At 46.1% G+C, this 26,160-nt stretch overlaps 1 protein-coding gene across 1 annotated transcript in view; it reads left to right on the forward strand.

Moving 5' to 3' along the window:
- The window catches only part of LOC127215502 (alpha-2,8-sialyltransferase 8B-like), a gene marked incomplete at its 5' end in the record, with an annotated part of 37,801 nt that continues 11,641 nt past the window's right edge, over nt 1–26,160 (forward strand). Inside the window, 5 exon segments of the mRNA XM_051175922.1 lie at nt 1–63; nt 4,214–4,342; nt 8,476–8,733; nt 14,061–14,115; nt 14,117–14,356. Coding sequence (XP_051031879.1) covers nt 1–63; nt 4,214–4,342; nt 8,476–8,733; nt 14,061–14,115; nt 14,117–14,356 — 745 coding nt within the window.

Below are 26,160 nucleotides of genomic sequence, written 5' to 3' on the forward strand. Positions count from 1 at the left end.
GAATTCTGGAGGCAGAGGTACAATCAGATCAGCTGTGAACAGCTTACATAGCAAATCTAATAGGTTTGTAAATTAGATTTTGTGTTCATTTGTTTTTGCTGTAAGGCAGCTATTAATCTGCCTCTCCTCTTTGCTGGGTGGTGCTCTTCTTACTTAGCAAATAGATCTGTTTCATTTCACTTTGGTTTTACATTTCCTTAATCACTTTTGAGGGGAGCTGTCAGTGGGAGATCACATGAAATGGTCCATGGGGCTAGGGAGGCTGCAGAGATGGAAAACACAGGTGGGTAAAAGTTACCTTCTGGAAAAGAGTCCACCCACTTTGTAGAGCTTGAACCACCACCAACTTTCTTGTAACCTGCATTTTTGCTGAGCAGTGGAGCCCCTGAAGCAAGCCAGGACTTTAATCCAATTTCATTGTAGTTGATGGCTGGTCTGGAAGGTTGAGATGGGGATAAAACATTCAAGAACTTTGCTGAGACATCTTGTAGAAAGTCAACTAAATAATGTGAACTCTAATTATTGGATGTGCACTCTAAATTCTGGAAGTGCACTCTTACATTGTGTGACTGAAAGCCTTTGGGACAGCAGAGAGATGGGTGCAGGGAATAGTGCAAATGCTTTGCAAGGCAACAAACCCAGATGCACTGCAGAGACCTCATGCTTCTTTTTCTCCATTCTCCATTAAAAGATGAGTACACAAAAGCTCGCTCCTCTGTCTCAAAGTCCAAGCTTAAGGAGCAAGGAGACAAGTACCAAGACCCTTGATATGAACCAAGGCTACTGTTCAAATTGAAGTTCTTGTTTTACCTCCTCAGTGTCCTATTTTGGTACTGTTGGGAATGAAAGGTCCACAACATCCAGAAACCACCACATTCAGTTTTGTTATTTACTCTTCCATTTTTCTATTTAGGTCTTTTGACCAGACCTGACCTGTAAAGTATGTCTGTTCTGACCTTGCATAACTGGCTTGAAAAACTGTCCCCTCTTGTCCTTGACATCATCGCCTCTACAGCTCTAGTGACCTCAACCATATGGCACTTCAAAGGAAACTTATCTTTTGCCTAAAATGCAAATACAGCAGAAATAAAAGTCACATGCCCTATACTTCTCTCTGTTCTTCTATGAAAAAATGCCCCCTTTTGGAGAAAGGTGACCCTATCCCCAAGGCCCAGGTTTCCATGGTAACATGAGGAGGCACTGCCAGATTGAGTCTAAGAACTGAGCAGAGTCTTGGGAACCAAGCAGCCCTGGATTCAACCCTGAGTTTTCTAGGTAGGGCTTTGGGCAAGTACATTCTTAGTCTTAGTAACCCATTCAATTACAGTGATAAAGCAGCAACTTTGAACTGCTGGCAATAATACGGCTCTATATAGCCTACTTTCTGAGATGATCAAGATAGTCAGTGGATGCTTCCTGCTGTCACTGGATGTACTGATAGCATCAGAGGTTGGTAACTGTGGGCAAAGTTCAAGAGTTGAAAGGTGATGCAACTCAATCCAAAAATGTACCTGTAGTGTTTGGAAGGTCCTGGGACCTGAAGAGCACATTAACAGAAGAGAACGAATCTCCCTTGGTAGTCTAGCTGGGTTTGGATAGCACAGAACGTATAAAACATGTAAACAGAGGCTGTCCCCTTTATTGTATCGACATGAAGGCAAAGGCCAGACACCTGAAGGGCTTCCCATGCCTCCCTAGCCAGATAGTCACAGAGCCAAGATTGAAGTTCAGCACCAAGGTTGTCTATGCAAGATCTCCCTGATAGCTAGGAACTAGGGTCAGAGTGACACATTACCATTATCAGCGCCTGAATCCTTCACTTACTTCTTTTACCATCTTGTGCCTAGGAGAATCCGAGAGACCCATCTAGAGATTTCTGAGCAGGTTCCCACTACATGCCTCCATGAGTCCATAGGCTCTGCAGATGTTTTCTTCCTGAGTGTGCCTGATGCCATGCAAAATGCCCAGTTTCTGGGGAGCATCACCAGGGACCAAATCTACCTAAAACTACAAGATGCCAGCCACAATGCTTTTAGGAAAACCATACCAGTAAAATAATTCCATCCCTCACCCCTACTAATGTAAGTTGCTGTGAATATTGGAGGTCTTGGGGTGTGACTGCTGTACTCATGGTCCTGAGTTTACTGCCCTTACCTCTAGCCACACATAAGTAGGCAGTAAGTACCAGGTCTGGGAAGATAGCTCAGTGGAGAAAGTGTGTGCTGCACAAGCATGAGGAGATGTGTTCAATCTGAAGAACCCACATTACACAACAACCAAATTACAGCCAGTTACAGAGGTAACTGAAATCCTAGTCCTTGGAAGGCAGGTCTCTGGAATGGCTGGCTAGACAGTTCAGATGAACTGGGTTCAGTGAGAGACACTGTCTCAAAAAGTAAGATAGGGAATAATTGAGGAAGATACCTGGCATCCTTCTTTCCACACACACACACAAACACACACACACACACACACACACACACACACACCAGAAGGGATGTGGTCATACCAGCCTTACTGAAACCTTGGGAAGAAACACAACAATCTTTTAAGAACTCTGGAACCTCAGAGCTTGGTGTGTTCCTCTTAGATCCCTTCTTCCTGTGAATATCTAGACTACGGCTTAGAGAGCTAAGGTGATTTGCCCACAGATGGCCAGTTTGTGAAATAACTCTATGACATATCCCACTTCCTTCCATGAAACTATAAAAATTCCAAAGTTTGGGCTTTCTGTTTTCTCATATAAGATCCCTTAAGCCCAAGTGATAGATAAAGTACATTAATGCACTCTGAACGCTTTCATGGTCTGTCCTCTGCAAAGCTACAAGACAAGTGCTGAGAGCCAGAGGAGTAAGGAATGTGGAGGGATGGAGGTGAGCAGACGGGGCAAAATTACCATACAGTGTAAACCCCTAAAAAGAATTACTTCTCTGCCTACATAAAGCAAAACAGAGTATTCAGTTCAGGCTTTGCTATCGGGATCTCAACTTTTTGAACTTGACTGTTCCAAGATAAATGTAGATGACAGAGTTGTTTGGTTTGAACTCTCAAAAGCTCTAGAATTCAGCATTGCAAACCCACTTATTCTAACCGGGAGAATGTGCTGCCAGCTAGACAAAAGGAACTTGGGACGTGACCCTTATGTATCTGTGTGTGTTGGCAGGAAGCAGGCTGGCTTCTAGACTGCCTTCAAAGCTATCAGTGAAGCCTTGTTTCTTAGAAACCTCCTAGCATAGATTTCAAGTAAGTACCTGAGTTCAAAAGTCCTCCCATGCCTGCTGCCCCTGAGTTGGACAGGAAGATGGTTTATATCCAGCATAGTGATCTGCCTCAGGAATACAAAACCAGACAGCTCCTTCCTCCATGTCAGGGTTCTCAGAACCAACTTCAATGTCAAATTCAACAAGTGGTTATTTATTGGAAACCTGCTATGCTAAACCATTATGAAATGGAAACATGAGTGAGCAAAATCCCACACTTAAAGTCTGGTAAGACAACCAGATACAAGACTAACAACTCAATCATAGATGGGTATTTTTTTCTATGAGCAAGGAAAAGGGATGGGGTGAAGGGCCAATGAGATAGCACAGTAATCAAAGGGACACTCCACGGAGACTGACAATCTGAGTTCAATCCCAGAACCCACATGATAGAAAAAAAGAACGGACACCCCACACACACACACACACACACACACGGTGGGGGAGGGGAGGGAAGGAAGGAGAGAGAGAGAAATGTAATTTGAAAATGTTTTAAAAAGAAGACAGTGATAGGAATTGAGGGGGAGGAAGGGGGAAGCCACAGGCTACAAGGACATTGTCCTGTGTGGGATTTAGCTATCTCTTTAAGTTTGTGGGCCATCATGTGATAGTCTGCACTGTACCCTTGTGAGCTTCCTTCTCTGTAGCTTAGAAGGGAAACTGTGCTTTCCTGGCAGAGACTGCCAGTTCCCCTGGAAGCTCAGAGATGGGAGGAGGGAAGCATACTTGCAGGGCCCCACTACCTGCTTCCAAGAACCAATGTCCACAGGCTATTCCTGAGAGAGAGAGTTCATGCATTCTAGAAGATAAATAGACTTCCCTTCTCAGGTAATAACAGCAATTTTGCTCTTGTGAAGTTTACATTCAAGCCTGTGCAAAAACAAAACCATTAGACTTGTCATGGGCAGACTCACAGATCCTGTCTACCTTCATGTTTTTTCTCCCCCGTCCAGAGCTGAGGTTGTAATAAATGGCTCTTCGCTGCCAGCTGTCGTTGACAGAAGTCATGAAAGCATTAAGCACAGCATCCAGCCAGCTTCATCCAGATGGAGACACAACCAGACACTCTCTCTGAGAATCAGGTACTGGTCATTACCCATAGGGCAAGAGAGAGGCTGGCCTGGCTCTCTTTACCATGAGCCACCAAATGGCTACTCTCAATCATCTAAAGAAGTCAGGATACAAATAAATGTTTCCCCTCCTGAGGAAACAGGTTTCATCTATTACATGCTCAATTAAAAAAATCAAAACCTGGGACAAGTCCAGGCACCTGACCCATGTGGATATACAGCCATTTGGGCAAGTGACCAACCCCCCTAGGGTCCTCAGGTTCAACTCCAGGAGCTGTGCTTCTTCTGGGCATTGCAAGTCACAGGTTTCTTTCTCTAGCATAAAGAGTTGTCTCTTGTTTACCTTTACCTGGTACTTATGCCTCCATTCTGTGACAGTCCTTCACCTTGTCTACCACCTCCCAAGGCAACTGTAGAATGAAAGGCTGTCTCCCTACTGCCACTCACATGAAAATACAGAACTATAAACTGAGAGACACAGAACTGTCCAGACATCTGGTCGACCACCAAGAGAATGTCTAAATCAGAGGAAAGTTTTTGTTCTGGCCTTGGTACCCCTCATACAGCAGTCATTCTTGGGTGGTGGACATGGAGGGAAGTTACAACTTTGGCACTTGGGACTTTGGGCTCAGATGCAGTCATGACTAACACATCAACGGCTGGATGTTCATACCAGATGGTACTATGTTTGCAAATAGGTGTAGCTAAGGAGATTGTACTGAAGGGACTCATTCATTTTCTAAGTTGTCCAAGAGGGCTACCAGAAAAGGCTGGCTTACAACAATATGTTTTGAGGGATAAGCAGGAGTTTATCAGGTGTGCCATGCTGCATCCTGCACACACATGGTCTGAATGGTCTTTGTGACCAGGGCTGAAAGAGTATTGAACTGAAGATGGGAATGGGGGATGGGAGTAAGGCACCCAGGACCATGTAAGGAAAGGCTTACTTCCCCAGGCTATCAGCATGGTGAAGGTAAAGAGCCACATAGAATATAGCACAAAGCAGGATGTTACCCCCTCCAGTGGCTCTACCCCTTAGCTCAGATGCTTCATGGGGGTGTGGAACTAAAACTGTTGACATCTGGGAGCCTGGTGCCTGAGAGGCCACCTGAAAGAGCTGCTACCAGGCCCTCTCAGTGCCTCTTCTGGGGCCACCTAAGTGAGACCCACCCTTGTTGCACTGCCCCAACAGCCATGCTCTTTCCTCTGGAGCACAATGGAACTGACAAGACTGCTACACAGCAATCACCCCTATCAACCTGTGGCTGAAGGCATAACAGTTATTATTCTCTTCCAGATGGTTCTAGAAGCCAGCGTTCTGGGTGCTGTCTCAGCAGCTCCAGGAGAACCCATCTTATAGATTCTGCAGGGTTCTGGCAGCCCCAGGTGTCCGCGTGGCTGTATCACCCTGACATCCATCTATTCTGACCCCTTGTCTGAGTTGGTGTAACATCATCCTCCATCTCTCACAGGACACTGTCACTGGATTTACAGCTCACGGGGAACTCAAGATGATCTCATCTCAAGATCCTTAATCACAACTGCCAGGACACTGTTTCTAAGTAAAATCACATTCACAGGTTCCAGGGATTCAGAGTTGGCCATATATTTTGGGTGGCCACCATATTCCATGTTTCCTGCTACAGCACCTGACAGTAAAATTCTACCCAGCCATTTCAGCTCCTTCTGGCCCTTTTCTGTAGGAACTCAGAAGGTGGGGAGTGGAGAGACATACACATGCATGCACACATGTGCACACACACACACACACACACACACACACACACACACACACACACGGGTATGCGGACACAGACACATATATCCTATTTGTGTAGAAGAAGATACCATGGCTGCTATAAGGAGCCTGTAGACACCAGCCACTGTAGAAGGAACAATAATATGCCTCCACCCAGAGGGAAAAGGAATTTCCCTCCTCTCAATTAGTTACCAAAATTATTCACAATAAAAGATTCTATGAGTGATTTGGAATGATATTTAATAATTGATTGTAATTTCTCATAATTAGTTAGAAATTAATTCCCTCACAGAGGTATTTATTTATGAGCTTTCTGGGGGCTCTCTTTGCTTTTAAATACTTTGGGGTAAGTAATTGCAAGGGATATTAGCAATTTCCAAAGTATATTAGCGTGTCAAGTTGTATAATCTTTAGTGAAGTGGAGTAAATAAAACGCTTTTGTTTCCTGCTAAGAAGTAAGAAGTGCTCAGCCAAGGTGGCTTCTCCTTGCACAATAACTAGAGACTGCAACCACTAATTTACAGTGGCTAGTGGATGGAGTGTGACATACTCAAGGGATGCTGGCTACCCTGTGGCTGTCTCAGAACACTCTAAACCCAGATGTATGTCAATCACCTGACCCAGGCCCCCAGAGAATAAGGTTTCCTCAGGTATCAGCCACAGCTTCTAGATTCTTCCTAGTTTCCCCTGTTTCCAAGTATACGCAGGCTCATGGCTCAGTGTGACCCTAGACACATCCAGGAAGAGTTACACATTTGCAAACCACATGAGCATTCTGCGGGTGGGAGAAGACAAGCTTCCCTGGGTTGGTTCTCAATGGTGGCTTGCTGCAAGCTATACAATTAGATCAGCTGACCTGAGTACCCAGCTCCTTCCTCTGCATGACCACAATCACCACCATGTCTTAAAAAAATGATAACTTAGTCATTTCATGGGTTTGTCTGTCTGTCATCTATGGGTGCATGTGCATACGTAGGCTTGTGCATGTGGAGGGCAGTGGTCAACCTCTGGCAACGTTCCTCACGAGCTGTCCACATTGGTTTTTGAGACAGTCTCTCATTAGCCTGGAACCTGCTGAGTAGGCTAGACTGCCTAGCAATTGATCCCTGGGGATCTGTGTGTCTTCCCCTCTCCAGCACCATAATGACAGGCACCTGACACTGTGCCTGGCTTAAAAATGTGGGTTCCTAAGATGAGACTTGAGCCCTCAAGCTTGCATAACAAGCACTTCACCAATTTAACTCTCTCTCTAGCCCCTTAAGCAGTTCTTTTAAAAATTTAATTAAAATATAATTGCATCGTTTTCCCCTTCCCCTTTTTTCCCTCATGTATCTGCCACTATTTCATGCTCATGGCATTGTTGTGTGTGTGTGTGTGTGTGTGTGTGTGTGTGTGTGTGTGTGTGTGTGTGTGTCTATATGTGTATGTATATATTCCTAAATATATAAACACAACCTGCTCAGCCTGAATGTTATGTACATTGTGTGTATGATTTCAGGGCTGACCACTGGGTATTGGATAACCAGTTGGGCACTTTCAGCACTCCTTAAGTGTTTGTAGTTGAGAGTTCTCCCTTCCCTATTAGCATGCTTATGGGTGTCATTCTTGTTCAAGTCCTCATGTTCTATAAGTAGAGCTCCAAGCTTATGCTCAGGCTACTAGGGACAGGATGTGTATGGTCTGCTGGTGATTTCATGAAGAACCTATTCCAGTGTCTTCCATCCTTTCCCTGTGTTGTTCTGGAACTTGCCCTCTAAATCTAACTTACCCTGGAACCTAGAGAACTGTATTTTGATCACTTTGTTCTGAACAGACCCAGGCGAACTGGTCTCTGTAGGACCAAGAAGATGTCATGATTCACAAACCCTGCTAGACAACAACTAAAGGAATAAGATGCAGTCCACAAAATGGACCAGTGCACAGGCCAGGAGGCCACACTCACAGGATCTTACAGGTGGAAGTAGTAGTTTCCCCATCACAGTCCCACAGACCCATTTAAACCACGCCAGCCCACCCCTGTGGTCACCATACCTGAAGAAGCCTTCCTGGAAAAGCAGAGGCCAGTGGGGAATCAGGGTACACATTGTTCTGACTCCTCTTTTTAGATATCCCGGTTAGAGGATAGTTCTCCTAAGACTGGCAGTTTAATCCAGGGAGAGCGAAAGGGCTGGGTTTGCCAAGTACTGATGGATTCCTGACATTGGCACACCAACCTTCCATCTAGGGCCATCTGTAAAGTCACAGAGCATCCTTGAGGGCATCTGAGCTCTGGGTGTGCTCACCTGTTTGCTGAGTGGTATGTCCTTGCAGGGTGACATGGACTAGAACATCTAAGCCAGTAAAGAACATTTAGCAACATGGAGACTTCCTTTTTTGGTTTTCACAGGAAGCAGATTTTAAAGTTCTTGGATGCAGAGAAGGATATTTCTGTCCTTAAGGGGACCCTGAAGCCTGGAGACATTATTCATTATATCTTCGATCGAGACAGCACAATGAACGTGTCCCAGAACCTCTATGAACTCCTCCCCAGAACCTCACCCTTGAAGAATAAGCATTTCCAGACTTGTGCTATCGTGGGCAACTCGGGAGTCTTACTGAACAGTGGCTGTGGGCAGGAGATTGATACCCACAGCTTTGTCATAAGGTAACCTAACACCCCACAGCAAGGGTTTGGGCCCTAAGTGGCAGGTATATTGAAGTGACTAAAACAAGGCACATGAGTTGGGTGTGTCCTGTTCTCAACCTTCATTGCGTGTCATAATTGCTATGGGGGAAACATTGGTTATTTGTCTCATTGCTGTACCCAAACATCTGACAAGAGCAACTTAAAGGAGGGTTTGTTTACGCACATGGTCTGAGGGTCCATCACAAAAGAGAAGGCGTGGGAGGAAGAGTATGAGGCAGCTGGTGAGATTGCATCTGCAGTTAAGAAAAAGAGCTAAATGTTTTGGCTCATCTCTTTTTTCTCCCCATCCTTATTCCACTTGGAAACCCAGCCCATTGGAGGGGCAGGGCTTCCTTCTTCAGTCAAACCTCTCTGGAAATTTCCTCAAAGGCATATCCAAATAGTGTCACCCAAGGGGATTGACAATGAAGATTATGTCACAATGACAAGAAGATTGGTGTCACAGGGACCCTTATCTCCAATCAGAATGTACATCTAATCAGTTAAGTCACCTTGGGGACAGGACAGGGGCATTGTGTGACCCAGACAGCTCATGTGATTCTGAATTATATCTAAGGTTAGGAATCACAGGGAAAGATTGTAGTGATAGGCAGACTGGCCCTTAGCATGTTTTGTAAATAAAACTTTATTATAACACAGTCACTCAGGCCCACCCTCACACTGTTATTAGCTTTCTGGGCAAAGCTGGGATATTTTTGCTAAAGCATACAGCCTGCAAAGCTAGAAATATTTATTGTCTGGTCCCTTACAGAAAGAGCCTGTTCTCTGAACACTAGACAGAGCCTGCTACAAAAGGGATAAAGAAAATCTAGATGGGTAGTTCCTGTGCCAGGACTGTAAAAGTCTTGTCAGTATTCCGGAAGGTGGTATGCCACCTGTAACGTTAGTATCCTGGAGTCAAAATCTAGCAATACAAAAAAACTCAATGGTCATTTTCTCTGATATCAGTTCTTATTTCACCATCACTGGGGACATTGGGACAGTTACCCATGGCCCTGATACCTGACCCTCAAGCCATACAAACTTAGAAACAAGGCATTGCTGTCTCCTGAACAAAAGTAGGACACAGAGTGCTTCGAGTTTCATCCCAAAGCACTCCCAGCCCTGGCAGAAGAAATGTGTGTCATGTCTCACATTTCTGTTAGGACTGCCTTGTGCAAAGAGAATCTCAGTCTAGGGCTTTGGGAGCATCACCACCAGAGAGTTCCCTGAACCTGAGGTCAAGGAAAGAAACGAGTATAATTACTCCTGCATCACCTGAGATTGGAGGTGCTACAACAGCCTGGGTACCAGTTACTTCCTCTTCATTCCCCTTGACCAGGTTTCTCTGTGACTGGCAGAGCCAATAGCTCTGTTCTTACATTTCCAAGCCCTCCGGTCTAAAGAGAGGGTCTGGGTAGGAAAAGAAAGGGAAATGTGTGGGAACTTGTCTGATTGGAAGCCAGGGGGCAAAGCTCCTCCTTGGGTCAGCTCACCTCCAGAGTGTAGGCTTCAGTGAGGAAGTTTCTCTGACCTAGTATAACCCTTGCAAGACTTGCAGGAGTTATGAGTTATGGGTTTCAACAGTCAGCTTCCCATGCCACACTAAGCCCCACACTAAGATTCACCCTGAATATGCCTGACATTATCCTATGAGCCAGGGTCACCCCATAGTTTCCAGTGTGGGTTCTGAAACTCAGTCCTGACTCTAATGGTCTTTTGTCATGTGACTTGAAGTAGATCACTCCTCTTTCCTGGACTTTGGTTTCATCTGTAAAATGTTTGGGTTGCGTTGGCTGATTCTAAGGGCCTCCCATGAAGGCTTTCCCGATGCTAACCCAGATTTCTCCACACTTTAATGTGGATACATCTTTACTGGCTTATTGAAATACAGAGGCAGCAGATATGAAGTGAGCCTGAGACTCTGGATTTCCCACAAGACCACAAGGGAGGTGTGATGCCAGATGCACTTAGAGAAGCTAGGCTACAGTCTATCCCACTGACTCCTGTATCCACTCACACATACAATCAAAAGAACGTGATGTCACGCATGTTAGGTGAAATGACATGTGTGAGCATGCCCTGTGCCCCCCACATGATGGTACACTGAGTATCCATTCTCTATAAACCCTGCATCTCCACTGAACTGCCTCACCCACGGACATGGAGCTCCTGAAACAACAGTAGTTTTTGTGTCTGTGTCTTGATCTCCAGGCAAAGACGGTGTGCCTAGCACACAGGAGGACCCCACAGGGCTGAACTCTGATATCAAACACTGACAAATGGATGCCTGCCACCATCTGTCAAAGTCTTCAAAATTAGTTTTCCTTATGTATGTTTCTGCCCCCCCTCCATGTAAGAGACACTCAGGTCTCTGCCACCCCCTCAGAAAACTACTGGGGAACAGGACCCCCCAAGAGTACTAGTAGGTCACAGCACACACAGAACACAATGAGTTTGCAACGTACAGCACCTCCCACAATGAAGAGCAGACCACAATGGGAAGGATGAGGAAAGAAGTTCAGGAGGCTCTATTAAGCAGATGCTGGTTGCACACTGGCTTCTGGGAACCAAGATGGATGGGACACATAGGCCTGAGAGGGTAACATAAGACTGCAACACCAGCTTCATTCTTCTGAACAACACACACACACACACACACACAACACACACACACGGGTAAATCACCATCAGCATAGTCCCTTAGCATGATATGAATAGCATGTTCATGGCATTTGGTGTTAGCCTGTGCACATCTCCTGGTGTATTTAACTCTCACCACTCTCCTTTATAGTGAGGAAACTGAGGAATGGATGGCCAAGATCCAGGTGACTAGCTACAACCAGGGTTAGGCTGAGGAGCTGGCAGTCTGGCTTCTGAGCCACAACTGCCCCCTCATCCCAAGGACTACTTACTCTTCCTATACCTGTGGATACAGTTATTTCTGGAAGGGGCCAGCTCCCTTCCTGCCAGATGCCAGGCCTATAGGCAATGCAGCTCCTTCCCCTAGAATTTTCTGTGAGTAAGAGAGCCTGGATCCACCAGAACCAATGTCAGAAAGGACTGCCCCACGCCAGAAAAAAATTCATGTATTCTATGTCAGTGGGAAGGAACATGTTCAGAGTCTACACATGGCTCAGCTATTTGCCCCACCCCATCACACACACACACACACACACACACACACACACACACACACACACACACACACGCCTAGCAGGAATGTCCTCTCTAAGACATATCACTGGGCAAGCTTGAGCCCCACAGACCCCATTCCCACCCTGTCCCCATGCAGGTATGAAGCCCCTGCTGTGAGTGGGCCTACCCTCAAGGGCACAAACACCCTGATGTCCCTTCTGGTGGAGGCCTTTCAGATGCACCTGATAGCAATCAGTCAGTATGTCCCGCCCCATCACCTGACTAGAACTCAAATCTGCAGGACACCTGCTAAACCTTCTTTGCCCCACTATGGTTACTGGTGGTCTTCAGTGAGCCTGACAGGGTCAAATGCTCCTAGCTCTGTTCTCAGGGCTGGGAAGTCAATCCACAAGCAGTCAATGCTCAGGAAAGTTTTGGAAGTTTGGCTCAGCTGGCCTCAGAGTAAGAGGGAGACATGGATGGCCCCAGACAGGCCACTGTGCATCAAGTCGCCTCCCACTCTCTGTGGCCTGGAGCAGGGCCATCTGAAGAGATTCCCCTGCATTCCTCCTCCCAATAATGTTTAGCCACAGTCAAGATTGCAAAGCCGGGGCATGGGATGGAGACATGAGGTATACGGGAAGACTCTGAAGAGTTCATGAGCTTCTGAATCCTTCCTGAACCAGGGAATTTGGGCAAGTCAGTTGGAGACTGAGGACTTCCTTTGTCTCTAAAACTGGATCATGAATTCAGGTTCACAGTAAAAAAATAAGCTGACCTGTGGGAAAAAATATGAGCCAAGTGGCCAGTGTAGCCCAGGGCTCAGTGATGCCAGTATGCTACTCACTTAACTGACTTTCCCAGACAACGAAGAAGAAAAATTGTTGCTTTAAGGCAGGGGCAGACGGTGTCTGTGTTACACTATGAAGTGATGGCACCTGGCCCCTCACTTACATGTAGTCAGCCTCTATACTGTACATACTTGCTCTGAGCTCTCCATTTATTCCCATTGATCTGAACATTTTTCTTACCATCCAGTTTTCCAGGGAAGGCAGTACTTCCTGGCTGCAGACTTAGTCCCAGGGGCCCTCAGACACTATAACCATTGAGGGAGGGACCCAAGGCAGTCCTTCAATAGACAGGCAGGCTGATGGGTTCAGCAAGAGAAAACAGTGAACAGGTCTGCCCATTTCCTCTTTCCCTCAAGACCCTTCCAATCGCTCCCTCCTGTCTTCAGAGCCGAGTCTTTGCATGTCCAACCTCTGATATCTCATCTGGCTTCACCCTGTTCCAGGTCTCATCTATGTAATACCCATTAGTCAGACCAATTCACATACCTCTGCTAAACACCCATGCTGCCTCACAATCGCTGTCCTCAGGCAAATTCCTTTGTCTAAAACTCCCTAGCATGGTGTTTCTTTCATAAGCTGCTAGGAACCCAAGGAGGAAGAGACTTTCAGAAAGTATATATATGCACATGCATATGCATATATACATATAAATTCTTCATGTCTGAGGCATGCTACATCGGGACCGGGAGTCCTGTTTTTAACAAGTCTCTGTGGGATCCTTCTGACGTTACAAACTGGAAACAAGCTTTTCTCCTGTAGCTGTCCACCAGCGCTCTTCTGCTCATGCATCTATGCATTCTTCAGATTTCCCTCCCGGCTCTGACACCTGACAATCATTCACCCCATAGAAAGATGACATCAATTAACACGGGCTACGCTTTCACTACAGTTCAGTAGCATTCTAAGTACCCACTGTTCTTGTGGTCTCCGCCACAAGCCAAAGTCATGGAAGCTCTCTTGGAAAGCACAGAGAGGCTGGAGAACGCTACACAGGACCACACAGGTAGAGCATATCATCTGAGTACTGAACCTGGAAGTCCGTCTTCTGAGCCTTCACTCTGAGGGGTCACCTAATGAGCCAGGCATACCTGCTGAGAGCAACGTCATTGTGGGGCTCCTCTTTTAGAAGCTGGCCTCCAGAGAGTGGCATTTTGTGTTTAAGGATATGACAGGGGCTCAGTAAACATTTGAGGCATGAAGGAAGATATAGGAAATGATACATCTGTGGCGACAAAGAGAAAGAAACAAGAAGCAGAGATAAAGTTCAATGTAAGAAGGACCATCTTCCCTAAGACCATGTTGACTTTTATCCCTCAGGTGCAATCTGGCTCCAGTACAGGAGTATGCTCGGGATGTGGGCCTCAAGACAGACCCTAGTGACTATGAACCCCTCTGTCATCCAGCGGGCTTTTGAGGACCTGGTGAACGCCACATGGCGGGAGAAGCTGCTGCAGCGGCTGCATGGCCTCAATGGCAGCATCCTATGGATACCCGCCTTCATGGCGCGGGGTGGCAAAGAGCGTGTGGAGTGGGTCAATGCTCTTATCCTGAAGCACCATGTCAACGTACGCACGGCTTACCCTTCCCTGCGCCTGCTGCACGCAGTCCGAGGGGTGAGTGTACCATCATCACTGAGGATTGCCATGTGGCAAACAGGGTGGCCTCTCAGATGCACTTCTGTCTCCACCACCATTAGCTGTGAGGACGGAAGTTTCTGTTACGCCTCGCCCATCGCTATTTACACCCAAATGAACGCACAGAGGCTCCTATTAATTATAAACTGTTTGGCCGATGGCTCGGGCATCTTATTGGCTAGCTTGCTCTTAATTATTAACCCATTTTGATAAATCTATGTATGTCCATGTAGTCTTGGCTTACCAGACAATGCCAGGGTCTCTTCCTTCCTTGTCAGCTATGTGGCATCTCTGGTGGCTCCTCTTTCCATTCCTCTTCCCAGAAGTCTCCTAGTCTGGTAGGCCCGCCTGTACTTCCTGCCTGGCTACTGACCAATCAGCAGTTATTCATCAACCAATAAGAAAAGCATATATTCACAGCCTACAGAAGGACCTTCCCCCATCATAGCTGATTGCTCTTAGCAAGCTATCTGGCCCTTCTTAACCTCCATCAGCAATGAGAGTGGTTTGCAAATCGGTTTCATCTGGGTGAGCTGCCTACTTCCTGTGCTCTTAAGAAAGTAGTCGAAGGTTGCATTGAGGCTCAATGGAAACAGATGATCTGTTCCTTCCTTAGGAAGGAAGGTGACTGATAAGTCACATACCTGCCATCTCGGGTGGCTGATTTCCACCAGGGACAAATGGCCTTGGCTTCAACATGTCACCTTACGCTCTGTAGACCTTAGCTTCCCCATCAGTAAGCAGATGTGGGAAGGGGAGCATTGCTGGATGTAAAGAGTAAATGGAGTGATGTCTGGACAACAGCTAACACGGGTGTCCTGTTGTTGTCACGTCATCTTTGATTCTTCACTAAGCCCTGGGTCCAGTCCCTAGCACTACACAACCAGGGCGTGGTACCTGAAAGCTCAGGTAGTGGAGGCAGGAAGTTCAAGGTCATCCTCAGCAACATAGTGAGTTCCAGGCCAGCATGAAACCAAACCCTGTCTCAAAAAAACTAAAATTTTAAAGAAGAAAAAAAAATCAGTGAAGTCCACACTGATCCAGTTGGACTTTTCAACAGCCCAGCCTAACTGGTAATTCCTAAATTCCTGCTTATTTTGTCCCAACTGTGAAACCATCCACAAGCCCACCCACAAGGGTCTGGGCTAGGAAACTACCTGGGATCACAACAGCCAATAGAGCTTGATGTTGAGCACTCAATCACTTGGTTCCAGTTACCTATTACAGGGCAAGAAATCACCCCAAACCTGAGGCTCCCGAAAAAACAGTAAGAGTGTTCTTCCAAATTGCTGTTAATCAGAAATTCGGTAACAGCTTGGCTGGGTGGTTCTGGGCAAAGGTGTACCACACAGTTACAGTAAGATGTGGCTGGTGATAGGACACTGGGGGCAGATGGCATTGAGTGCACCTCTCTTCACATCATTTTGGGATTAGAGCTTAAGCAAATGGGTGGACTGTGGTACTAGAGGGAGTGTGCAGAAGCCTGGGGGTGGGGCCGGAGCAGCTACTGAGGAACTGAGGACCTTCTTAGGCATAAATCTGACCTGGCTGTAACAAATCTGCCATCACCCACTGATCTACCCAACTACCCACTCAATCAAGGGCCAATCAGAGCCACAGTGGAAGCTCCCCAGGACAGACTCCTCGCCAGCTGAGGCACATGGGGATGCTCTTTGGTGGAGCCTCAGGGTAATAACTGGGAAGCCATCTGAGTCACCCACATAGGACCAGTACTCCTGAAAGTTAAGGTGACCCTAAGACAGTTATAACTCTGACCAAAATTGGTATGTGTTATCTCAGGGAATACACTGGCCCCAAGACAGATCTAAAGAAACAAACTACAAGAGCAACCACTTTTGAGACTGGTGGAACAGAGTGGTCCCTGTTCTGGAGGGACACGAGGCCCCAGAGAAACTCTTCAGTATTTGATCACATCATTCTGTCAGAGTGGGTCAGTCAGAGGAACCTTGCTCCCCAGGACTCAAGCCACAGGCCTTCAAGTCATTTATTCCTGGAAGGAGGGCGTCAGTTGATTTGGAGATCTGAGAAAATAACCGAGGGCAGAGAACTGCCCTTTGGCAACAAGAGCAAAAGTCCTTTGGATGGGGAGCAGGCAGCCACCTGGAAGAAACCTCTGCAGCCAGAGCTATTTTTAGCCATAATTGACTCACTTTCATCTGTCAAAATAGCATTAAGCAGCAGTAATGAGCCCTTTAAACAAACAGGCTGTTGATCCTGGGAAGAAGGCAGCTCTCTTTGCAAGCTCTCCAGGAGGGAATACTGCAGGAGCAACAGGTGGGCTGCCCCACCTCAAGCTTCCAGCTAGGAAAGGAGGTGCCTTGGGATGGATTTTCAAACTTACATAGGCCCCTTGGTCTTGTGGAGTACTTAGTCCAGTGAGAAGCCTGTGTCCTTGGGAAAGGACTTGCCTCCATCTCTGGCCTTACCTGGTGTTGTAACATGGCACAAGAGTTGTTGGTGGGCTGGAGCCAAGAGGGCCCATGTAGGCAGAGCTCACATGGAGAGTTTTATTGGGGATAAGAGAAAGAGGGGAGAGAGAAAGGGAGAACAGAGTAGCCTCATGGGAAGAGAGACCGAGAGGTAGAAAGAGAAACAGAGAGACAGAGGGGGCAGGGAGCAGGGCCCCACCTTTTAAAGGGGGTGTAGCTATATAAATATGCATAGCTGATGACACACTGTCAGGACCCTGAGCTGGTCAGAGTACTGCCTGAGTACTGGCAAGCACTTCCGGCCAGGTGACAGGGGCAGGCCAGCATAATACCTGAATGCATACATTCTCCCTTTTGTTTGCTACGAAAAGGTGAGGAGTTTGGGTGGCAGGGTTAGGAGAATGAGGGCCCCAAGTTCTCGAGACTGCTGGCTGCTGATCTGGGGGCATCAAAATCTTAGAGGGACTTAAAAAAAGCCAGGAGTAGGTGGCTTTTTGACTGCTGTCCAGGCTCTGTGAGGCCATATGGTGTCTCTGGGTCTTGGCAAGATGCTTTGTCTAGACAACTCACTGGAGGCAGTCAATTCCCCAATGGTCTGAATAGGATCTTTGCAGCAGTTGAGATGAAAGGCAGGTTTGTTCAGTGGCCAATGCTGCTACTCTTGAAGTAAGTTCTGGGTAGAGATTCTTCTGTGCTAGCATGTCCCTGTATTCCTAAGAGCTTTTTAATTAAACATTTTAAATGCCATATTCTCAGGTCTGAACATTTGAGGACTGGCTGTCTATTAGGTATATATGAATAGACAAACTTTGTTTCTACCTATCTGTTTTAAGCTTAATTCTGAACACATATAGGGGACTAGGTGAGGCTTATGCCTGTAATTAATCACATCAGTACTCAGCATGACTACAGTTCAAGAGCTTGATCGTTTGTAAGATGACTATTAACTTGTATTTCTTAACGGTCTATAATAGATTAGCAGCCCTCATAAGTCTAGGACTTTACATTCCTGTCCAATTTAGCCTTAAAAATAATGATTTTGAATTGAAGCTCTTCTAGTATCAAAATCATAGATAATGGGCTCAGAAAAAAATTTAAAAAAAAACATAGCTATTCTGTGGGTAAAAAACAGAACAAGTTTGTACCAAGCTGTTAAGGCAGACTCAAGGAAAGGTGACAAGGAAAATATCCCAGGTTGACATGAAAACAGGAGAAAGGCAGCCTGTGAGCTGGGGTGGGGCCCATGAGCAGGGCCTCGGGGAGTTCGGAGGCCAGCACTGCCCTTGACAGGCCAGGGGGGCCTCTGCCCAAATGCCCAACTTTGGGAAAAGGACCCTCTCAGGGAGCAGGCATTCCATTGTAGAATACATATCTTATTTATCAACATATGTTGACATTTATCAAAGTTCTCTATAAGCTTGATGTTGAACACTTGGCAAAAGCATAAGTACTTAGGTATAAATCCCTAGGTAAGCTTTTTGTTAATCTTAATAGATCTTTATAACCTTAAGTTTTTATCATCATATAGAATATATTTTAAAGCAGAGCTGACTCACATAAACAGCATGTTGTAACAAATGTAACCATATACTTATTTCATCATCCAAAAGTACAGACTAATCTAAAATATTTGAGACTTGTTGCTTTCCTTAGTCTAGAAGGAGATGCAATGAACACAGCTCATTAGGACTAAGTTTACTCTTTAACCTTAGTAGAAGATGCCTGATAGTCATGTGCCTGCCTACATCCTGATGTGGTCACCAGCCAAGATGGAGAAGAGCCACGTGATAGCTCATTAAAATATGTCTTAATAAACAATGGTTTACATATATGCACAGTTGAATCCAACTTACACACAGAGTTAAATCTAGCTTACATTCACGCACATAGTTAAATCCAAGTCACACACACACACACACACACACACAATCACAAATAGGAATTTAGCAAATTAAAAGAAAGGGAAAACCGGTGGGTTCTGAGCAAGGCAAAGGTGGCTTCTCCAACTCCTAATCCCACACTGAAGCAGACCTAGACAGAACATTTAGAGAGGGAGAGCAAACAGACATGAGCAGGTTTTGGAAGAAAGAAGATGAAAGTGGAGAATTGTTTCCTCTGTTCCTGACTGTATGGTCAAGGACTATTGAGGCAGAGGTGGGTAGCCCCGCCAGAGCCCCAATTGCTGGTGTTGAATGAAAGGCAAAGCCATCTGTGAATGAGAGAAGATCTGCTGCGGGTGGAAGAGGACAGATCTGTTGTGGGTGTGACAGGCAAGTAGAATTCCTGTGTGACATGGGTGCCTTTGGCCAGCCCTGCCAAAGTATGCCACTAAACAAACATTGCTAGAGGAAAGAAAGGAAGGAAAGGCAAGAGACCAGAGACCAGGCAAAGAGAAGGAGCTCTGCTGGCAGGCACTTTTACAAGGATGTACATGTTGCATAGTTAGTAGGGGAAAGGCACCCAACCATATGTAACTGCTTTGGCAGCAGAGGATGGGCTGTGCAGGGGGCATCATCGAGGTGGCCACGGATTGGAGGACGGAAGCATCCTCGGGTCACACCAATACCCAGAGCGGAGTCAGGGGCATTGCAGCACCCCCAAGCTGCAGCAAGCCCTAGATATGCCAAGGGGGAGGCTCAGATCCAGAACACCAACTGCACACCTGCTCCAGACTCACTGTTCACCCGCAGCCAGCACAGGGAGAAAGAACAGAGAGAGGGCTTTAGTGAAGATAAAGGTTGAAAATAGGGTGTCTCCTTCCATCTATTGGATCACTGGCAGAATGTTATAAAGGTCCCATAAAATATAAGGATACAGGGTGCTGGAAAGCAGCCATTTGGATTGAGATGTTGGGCTTATATTGCTGGTAGGCTTATTCCCCATGAGTGGGTTAGAAAAGGAAAAAATGAGACCCAATGGCTTTTTATCAAGTGAGGATAGTGAGAAAGGAACAAGCTTCCCAGTGAGTTATTAGTCAAAGAGCAGGGGCTGAGGGGCTAAGCCTGAGGGATGAGTCTGAGAGACAAACAAAGCATCACTCATGGGGGATGGCCAGAGATGGAGAAGGGGGTGTGTGGCTTACCGATTATGATGGTGTTGGATGAAGGGGCCCAGCAATCCTTTAGTTAGAAAAGTGACAGAGCTGAAGGTTCCAGGGTCCTGGAGTACCTCAGACCGATTGTGGGTGGGAGGGACCCCCAGGAGAGGCTGCCAGAGTCTTGGCACCAATGTTGTAAAATGGTTCAAGAGAGACCTTGATGGGTTGGAGCCTAGGGGCCTCATTGTGGGTGAGAGAGACATGCCATGCACACAGTGCTCACGTGGAGAGTTTTACTGGTGGGGGGGAGGGGCCCGAGCAGCCTCCTGAAAAGAGAGAGAGATACAGAGAGACAGAGATGCAGAAAGACAGACACCTAGAGACAGAGAGAAAGAGGGTGGGTCCAGCCTTTTAAAACGGTATGGCTGTAGTGACTTAGCTCATGCGTAGCTAATGCTCAGAAGTCTGAGCAGGTCAGAGTACTGCCTGAGTACTGGCAAATGCATCCTGCCAGGTGCCAGGGGGCAGGCCAGCATAATGCCTGATTACTAACACCTGGTGTTCACTCACAATGAAGGAACAGGTTTGCAGAGTGAAATCATGAGAGAAATGTTCAAGGGTGGTAGAAAAGGCAGGGGACCAACTATGTATAAAGGATGATCTATCAGTCTATCAGAGAAGTGAAAAAAGAAAACCTACAGAATAGGCAGAAATATTTACAAGTAGTATGTTTGGTGAGGGGCCAGCATCCAGGATCTGTAAAGAACTCCCCCATAGCTAGTGGTACACTGGTTTCTTAAAACCTCATCCCTGAGTGAGATAGGTTTGTCTTTCCTGATTTGCTTAACTGTTTCTTTGCATGTGAAATATTCTTCAGAACAAAAGCACACATGCTTAGATGTCAACTGTTCGATCACATATTCTGAGTGCTATGTGGAGGAACTGAAATGAAAATGGGAAAACAGATGTGGGGCACATGATATCACAGCTATTGCTTATAGGCCAGACAACATGCTGAGCCTCATCCCATGTAACCACCAGATTAGACTTAGTCCCATTATCCCCACTTTAAAGATAGAAAAACTGAGCCCTGCAGGGTAACTCATTTGCACAAGGCCACCTAGTAAGGGCAAGTTCAGTACTCTTGCATTGCTCCTCATCAGCTTCTATTTGCCTCGAGTGTGCATGGTCCGGAAATGGTGAAGGAACTCTAGAAGAATAATATCAACACTACCAAAACCAAAATGGGCTTGAGCATATAGAAGTAGTAAGAAAAACAATAACAGCACCAAAAGCTGCATTAGCTTTCGGGCAAACAACAAAACAAAAAATCAAAAACAAAACAACAAAAAAAGCAAAACAAAACACAGAGGTGGATGGTACTTAGGCTACAAAAGACAAAGATAGGCTGGGACTGTACTTCTCTTTGCATACCTGAAACTCTGGGTTATCACCACCCCTACCAAAATAAATAAATAAATAAATAAAAATAAGAACAAAATACAGAGGCAAAACAAAATCCTCAACTCCTGTTTTCTCTGCAAAGAGGGTGGAGGTGGGTCTATGTGTATATGCCCTGGACCAAATGGATGACCTTGGATACCTTACCTGCAGCTGCATTTGCTACGGTAGGCAGTGGTTCTCAACATAGACCCTGAATGAGCAACATGAGCATCACCTGGGAGTCTGTTAGAAATGCAGATCCTCAGACCACCACAGGCATACAGAACCACAAGGCTTAGGAAATGTCCAGCAATCTGTGTTTGAATGGGTCCTCTACCCGATTCTGGGGTATGGCATAAACTTCAGGGCCATTGCCATCAATAAATGGAGTCCGGTTGACACCACAGTTAGACCCTCTGAGCAGCTGGCTATAGCCTCTTCTAAACTGAGCTTCCATGGAAGGACAATGGGGGCAGCCATCTTGGCTCTGATTTTATTTTAAAACATGGGAAACTACAGACACCAGTGAGCCTGAGTTTAGGAAGGTTATCCATCCAGGGATTCATACTGGAAGGTAGGAAGAAACATTAAAAATAGGTGTGCTCACCAGAAAACAGCAGGGCATGCTGCCCCAGAGTCCCTGACTAAAGGGACAAAGCAGACAGGGTCTGAGGTCAGTGAACACAGGTGTAAGTCAGCTATGGTGATGAGGTACTTTGTAGCAACTTAAAAAGCTGTGGCCTGATTGACAATCAAGAAAATAAAAGGGGACAAGTGATAGCTTTCTTCTGGACCAGCCTTGTAGATAGAATAAAAGTTTAGTTCCCCTTTTACCTGTAATGAAACTAAGACTCAAAGATGTTAAGAGTCCTGATCTTACAAATGAGAAGAGAGGAGCTAGAATTAAACTCTGCCTATTTAATACTGAGATGTCTCTACATATCCTACCACCACCTCCTCAGATCCACAAACCGGCCAACCATTCTCTAATGACCACCGCCCTTCAAGGATGCTAATTCATCACATATGTTTATGTTGACCTTATTGAGACCTCTGTGACCCTGTCACCAGGCTCAGACCCTGTCTCCCATTTTGCCAATGGCTGAAATAGAGTCATTGTTGGTTCACTTAGCAAAAGGTTTTAGTGGAAGTTTCAGTATTCAGCCTCAGAGCAAAACCTTAGTCAATCCAAGGGAAGACTGAGAATTCTGACAAATCCAAAACTCTCCAGTTAGGCTGAAAACAATGGTGGCTTGAGACTGAGTGGATGGCTACCCCCAAAGATTTCCATGCTCTCGAGACACAGCTGAGGCTGTTTGTAACACCCTTTAGGTGTTAGGGAGGCCAGGAATCGCTTTGTTACTCTGCTTGGCCAGATCCCATGGGAAGAGTTGCTTTTGGGGTACCAGACTGTAAAAAGACCACAGCAACAGAAAAACGGAGGACTTGAAATATTTGGGGAGAGAAGACACTAGGGAGCATGAGAACATCTTCCTTCAGTCAGTGGTTCTCACCACACACTTAAAAGCTCCCCGGGCGCTTTAGACTGGTGAAATAGAGCCCTTTAGGGACTACTAGATTGAGCCAGTGAGGCTCCTGGGTAGGTGGAGGGAAGGGGTTGGGGGAGGAAACTATCTGGCAAATGGTGAGAATACCCCAACACCTGAGAGCCTTGGCAAGAAGGTGGCTCCTTTAGGATGTGATGAATTCAGCATCTTTTGAAATGTCTGGGCAGAGCAAGTTCCCTTACTGGGGCTGTGAAGAGGGGAATCCATGTCATTTACACAGAGTTGCCACATGGTTTAGTAAAGGCTGCCTGAGCAAAGTACCAGCCTGAGATGGTTAAACTGTAGAAATGGGTTGTCTCGAAGCTCTAGAGGCTAGGTACCCAAAAATTAAAGTGTAGGCAGAGTTGGTCCTCTGTGAGGGCTATGAAACATCTATCTCAGTCTCTCTTTGTCTGAGGATGGCTGTCTTCACACTCACATAGCGAGAACATTCCCATTTACAAGGATTTAATATACCTTGGATGAAAGCCAATCTTAATGACTAATTTTAATTTGGATACTTCTATGAGATCTTGTAGTCAAGTAAGGTCACATGCCAAGGTATTGAGAGTTAGATAGGAGAGACTTCAACCAATGAATCTGAGGAATACAATTCCAACCCCTAACAGTTATACCCCACTCCAGAATTCTTTGATTCAATGAATCAATGCACTTAGCAGGTTCCAGCCCAGCTGAGACAGTGACCTGGGCATTGCATGAAGCAGACAGCACTGTGCAAAGCCTGCAACTGGCAGAGCTCTGCCTCGAGTGCCAACAAGGACTCACCATGAGCAGTTCACCCAAGGGCTTTGCCAGCCAGAAGAGTGGCCCAGTGCCCTGGCTGGCTGTTGGCCAGGAAGGAGAGTAGAAGAGTGGTCGAACAGCCAGGCAGTGAAATGTGGCACAGTCAGTGGGAAACCAGTCAGCATTTGGTCATAAATGGTTCTAATTCAATTACAACAACTGGGGAGGCTGTGACCCACAGAGAGGGCCACCCCTTGAGCAGGGCAGCAGCCTGCTGGCCCTGAGCAAACACCCTGTGAATTGGTGCCAAATTAAGTACCAGGAATGCTGAGCCTGGTCTTGGGATGGCACTGAGTCAGGTCCCCTCCTGCCAGGGCTTAGAAGGGTTGATCAGTGGAGAGGCCCTCCCATCTGTCACTGTGAACAGAAGCCTGGAGGCCAGAGAACAGGCTGGGTGAGAGGATGGAAGGTGCAGAGAACAAAGGGACAGCTCAGCACTGGCAGGGATGCTCTGACAGACGCCATCCCAGGCCAAAGTGTGCATCCCTAATCCACACCCTTCTCTTTGCTGGTCCCACTGTGCTCCACTGGGCAGGTAGTCAAGACACTAGAATTACCTGTCTGGAAGTACATTCTATAGAAAAGAAAGACTGCTTGTTAGTATGTGCTTGTGTGGTGGTAATGATGGTGGTGGTAGGGTGTGTGTGTGTGTGTGAGAGAGAGAGAGAGAGAGAGAGAGAGAGAGAGAGAGAGAGAGAGAGAGAGAGAGAGAGGAAGGTCATTCCTCAAGAGCCATCCACATTTTCCCCAATATGCCAATTAAGCTAGACTGGTTGAGCAGCAAACCCCAGGGATCTGTCTGTCTCTGCCTGCCAGCACTGGGATTACAAACCTGTGCCACCACACCTGACTTTCTATTTTTTTTATGATAATACTTTTTATTTAAATTTGAAACAAGCATGTTTTACATGTCAATCCAGTTTCCTTACCCTCCCCTCCTCCCCATCCTGCATCCAACCCCCATCCCATCCCCTTTCTGCTCCCCAGGGAGGGTAGGTAAGGCCTTCCACAGGGGGGGGGAATCTTCATAGTCTGTCATATCATTTGGGGGCAGGGCCTAAGCCCTAGCCTGAGAGAGTATCCCTCTATGTGGAATGGGCTCCCAAAGTCCATTCATATTATAGGGATAAATACTGATCCACTACCAGAGGCCCCATACTGCCCAGTCCTCCTGACATCCACGTGCAGGGGGGCTGGTTCTGTACTATGCTGGTTTCCAAGTTGTCAATCTAAGGTCCTTGAGCTCCCCCTTGTTCAGGTCATCTGTTTCTGGGGGTTTCCCCAGCATGGTCTTGACCCTTTTGCTCATCACTACTCCCTCTCTCCATCTGGATTCCAGAAATTCAGCTCACTGTTTAGCTGTGGGTCTCTTCTTCTGCTTCCATCAGCAACTGGATGAAGGCTCTAGGATGGCATATAAGGTAGTCATCAATCTCATTATAGGGGAAGGACATTTAAGGTAGTCTCTCCACTATTACTTGGATGGTTAGTTGGGGTCATCCTTGTGGATCTCTGAACATTTCCCTAGTGCCAGATTTCTCTTAAAACCTGTAATGGCTCCCTCTATTATGGTATCTCTTTTCTTGCTCTCCTCTATTCTTCCCCCTACCCAATCTTCCTGCTCCCTCATGTCCTCCTCTCCCTTCTCTTTCTCCTAACTCCCTGTCCCCTCCCACTATGCTCCCAATTTGCTAGAGAGATTTTTTTTCCCTTTCCTTTTTTTGTGGGGGATTATATATGTCTCTCTTAGGATCCTCCTTGTTTCCTACTTTTCTGGCAGTGTTGATTGTAGGCTGGTGATCTTTTGCTCTATGCCTAAAATCCATACATGAGTAAATAATACCATGTTTGTCTTTTTGTGACTGGGTTACCTCACTCAGGATGGTTTCTTCTAGTTCCATCCATTTGCCTAAGCATTTTGATTCCGTTGTTTGTTTCCGCTGTGTAAATGTACCACATTTTCTCCATCCATTCTCCAGTAGAGGGGCATTTAGGTTGCTTACAGTTCTTGGCTATTACAAACAATGCTGCTATGAAAATAGCTGAACAGATGTCTTTGTTGTATGAATGTTCGTTTTTGGGGGTATATGCCTAAGAGTGGAGTTGCTGGTTCTTGAGGTAGACTGATTCCTATTTTCCTGAGGAACCATACTGATTTCCAAAGTGACTGTACAAGTTTGCACACCCACCAGCAGTGGAGGAATGTTCCCCTTTCTCCACATCCTCTCCAACATAAACTGTCTTTGGTGTTTTTTTTTTTTTTAATTTGGCCATTCTGACAGGAGTACAATAATATCTCAGAGTTATTTTGATTTGCATTTCCCTGATAGCTAAGGATATTCAGCACTTTCTTAAGTGTCTTTCAGCCATTTTAGATTGTTCTATTGAGAATTTTCTATTTAGTTGTGTACCCCACATTTTAATTGGATTATTTGGTGTTTTGGTAACTAGCTTCTGGAGTTCTTTGTATATTTTGGAAATCAGTCCTCTGTCAAATGTGGG

Source organism: Phodopus roborovskii, unplaced genomic scaffold (assembly GCF_943737965.1).
Source record: "Phodopus roborovskii unplaced genomic scaffold, PHOROB, whole genome shotgun sequence".
NCBI classification, from domain to species: domain Eukaryota; kingdom Metazoa; phylum Chordata; class Mammalia; order Rodentia; family Cricetidae; genus Phodopus; species Phodopus roborovskii.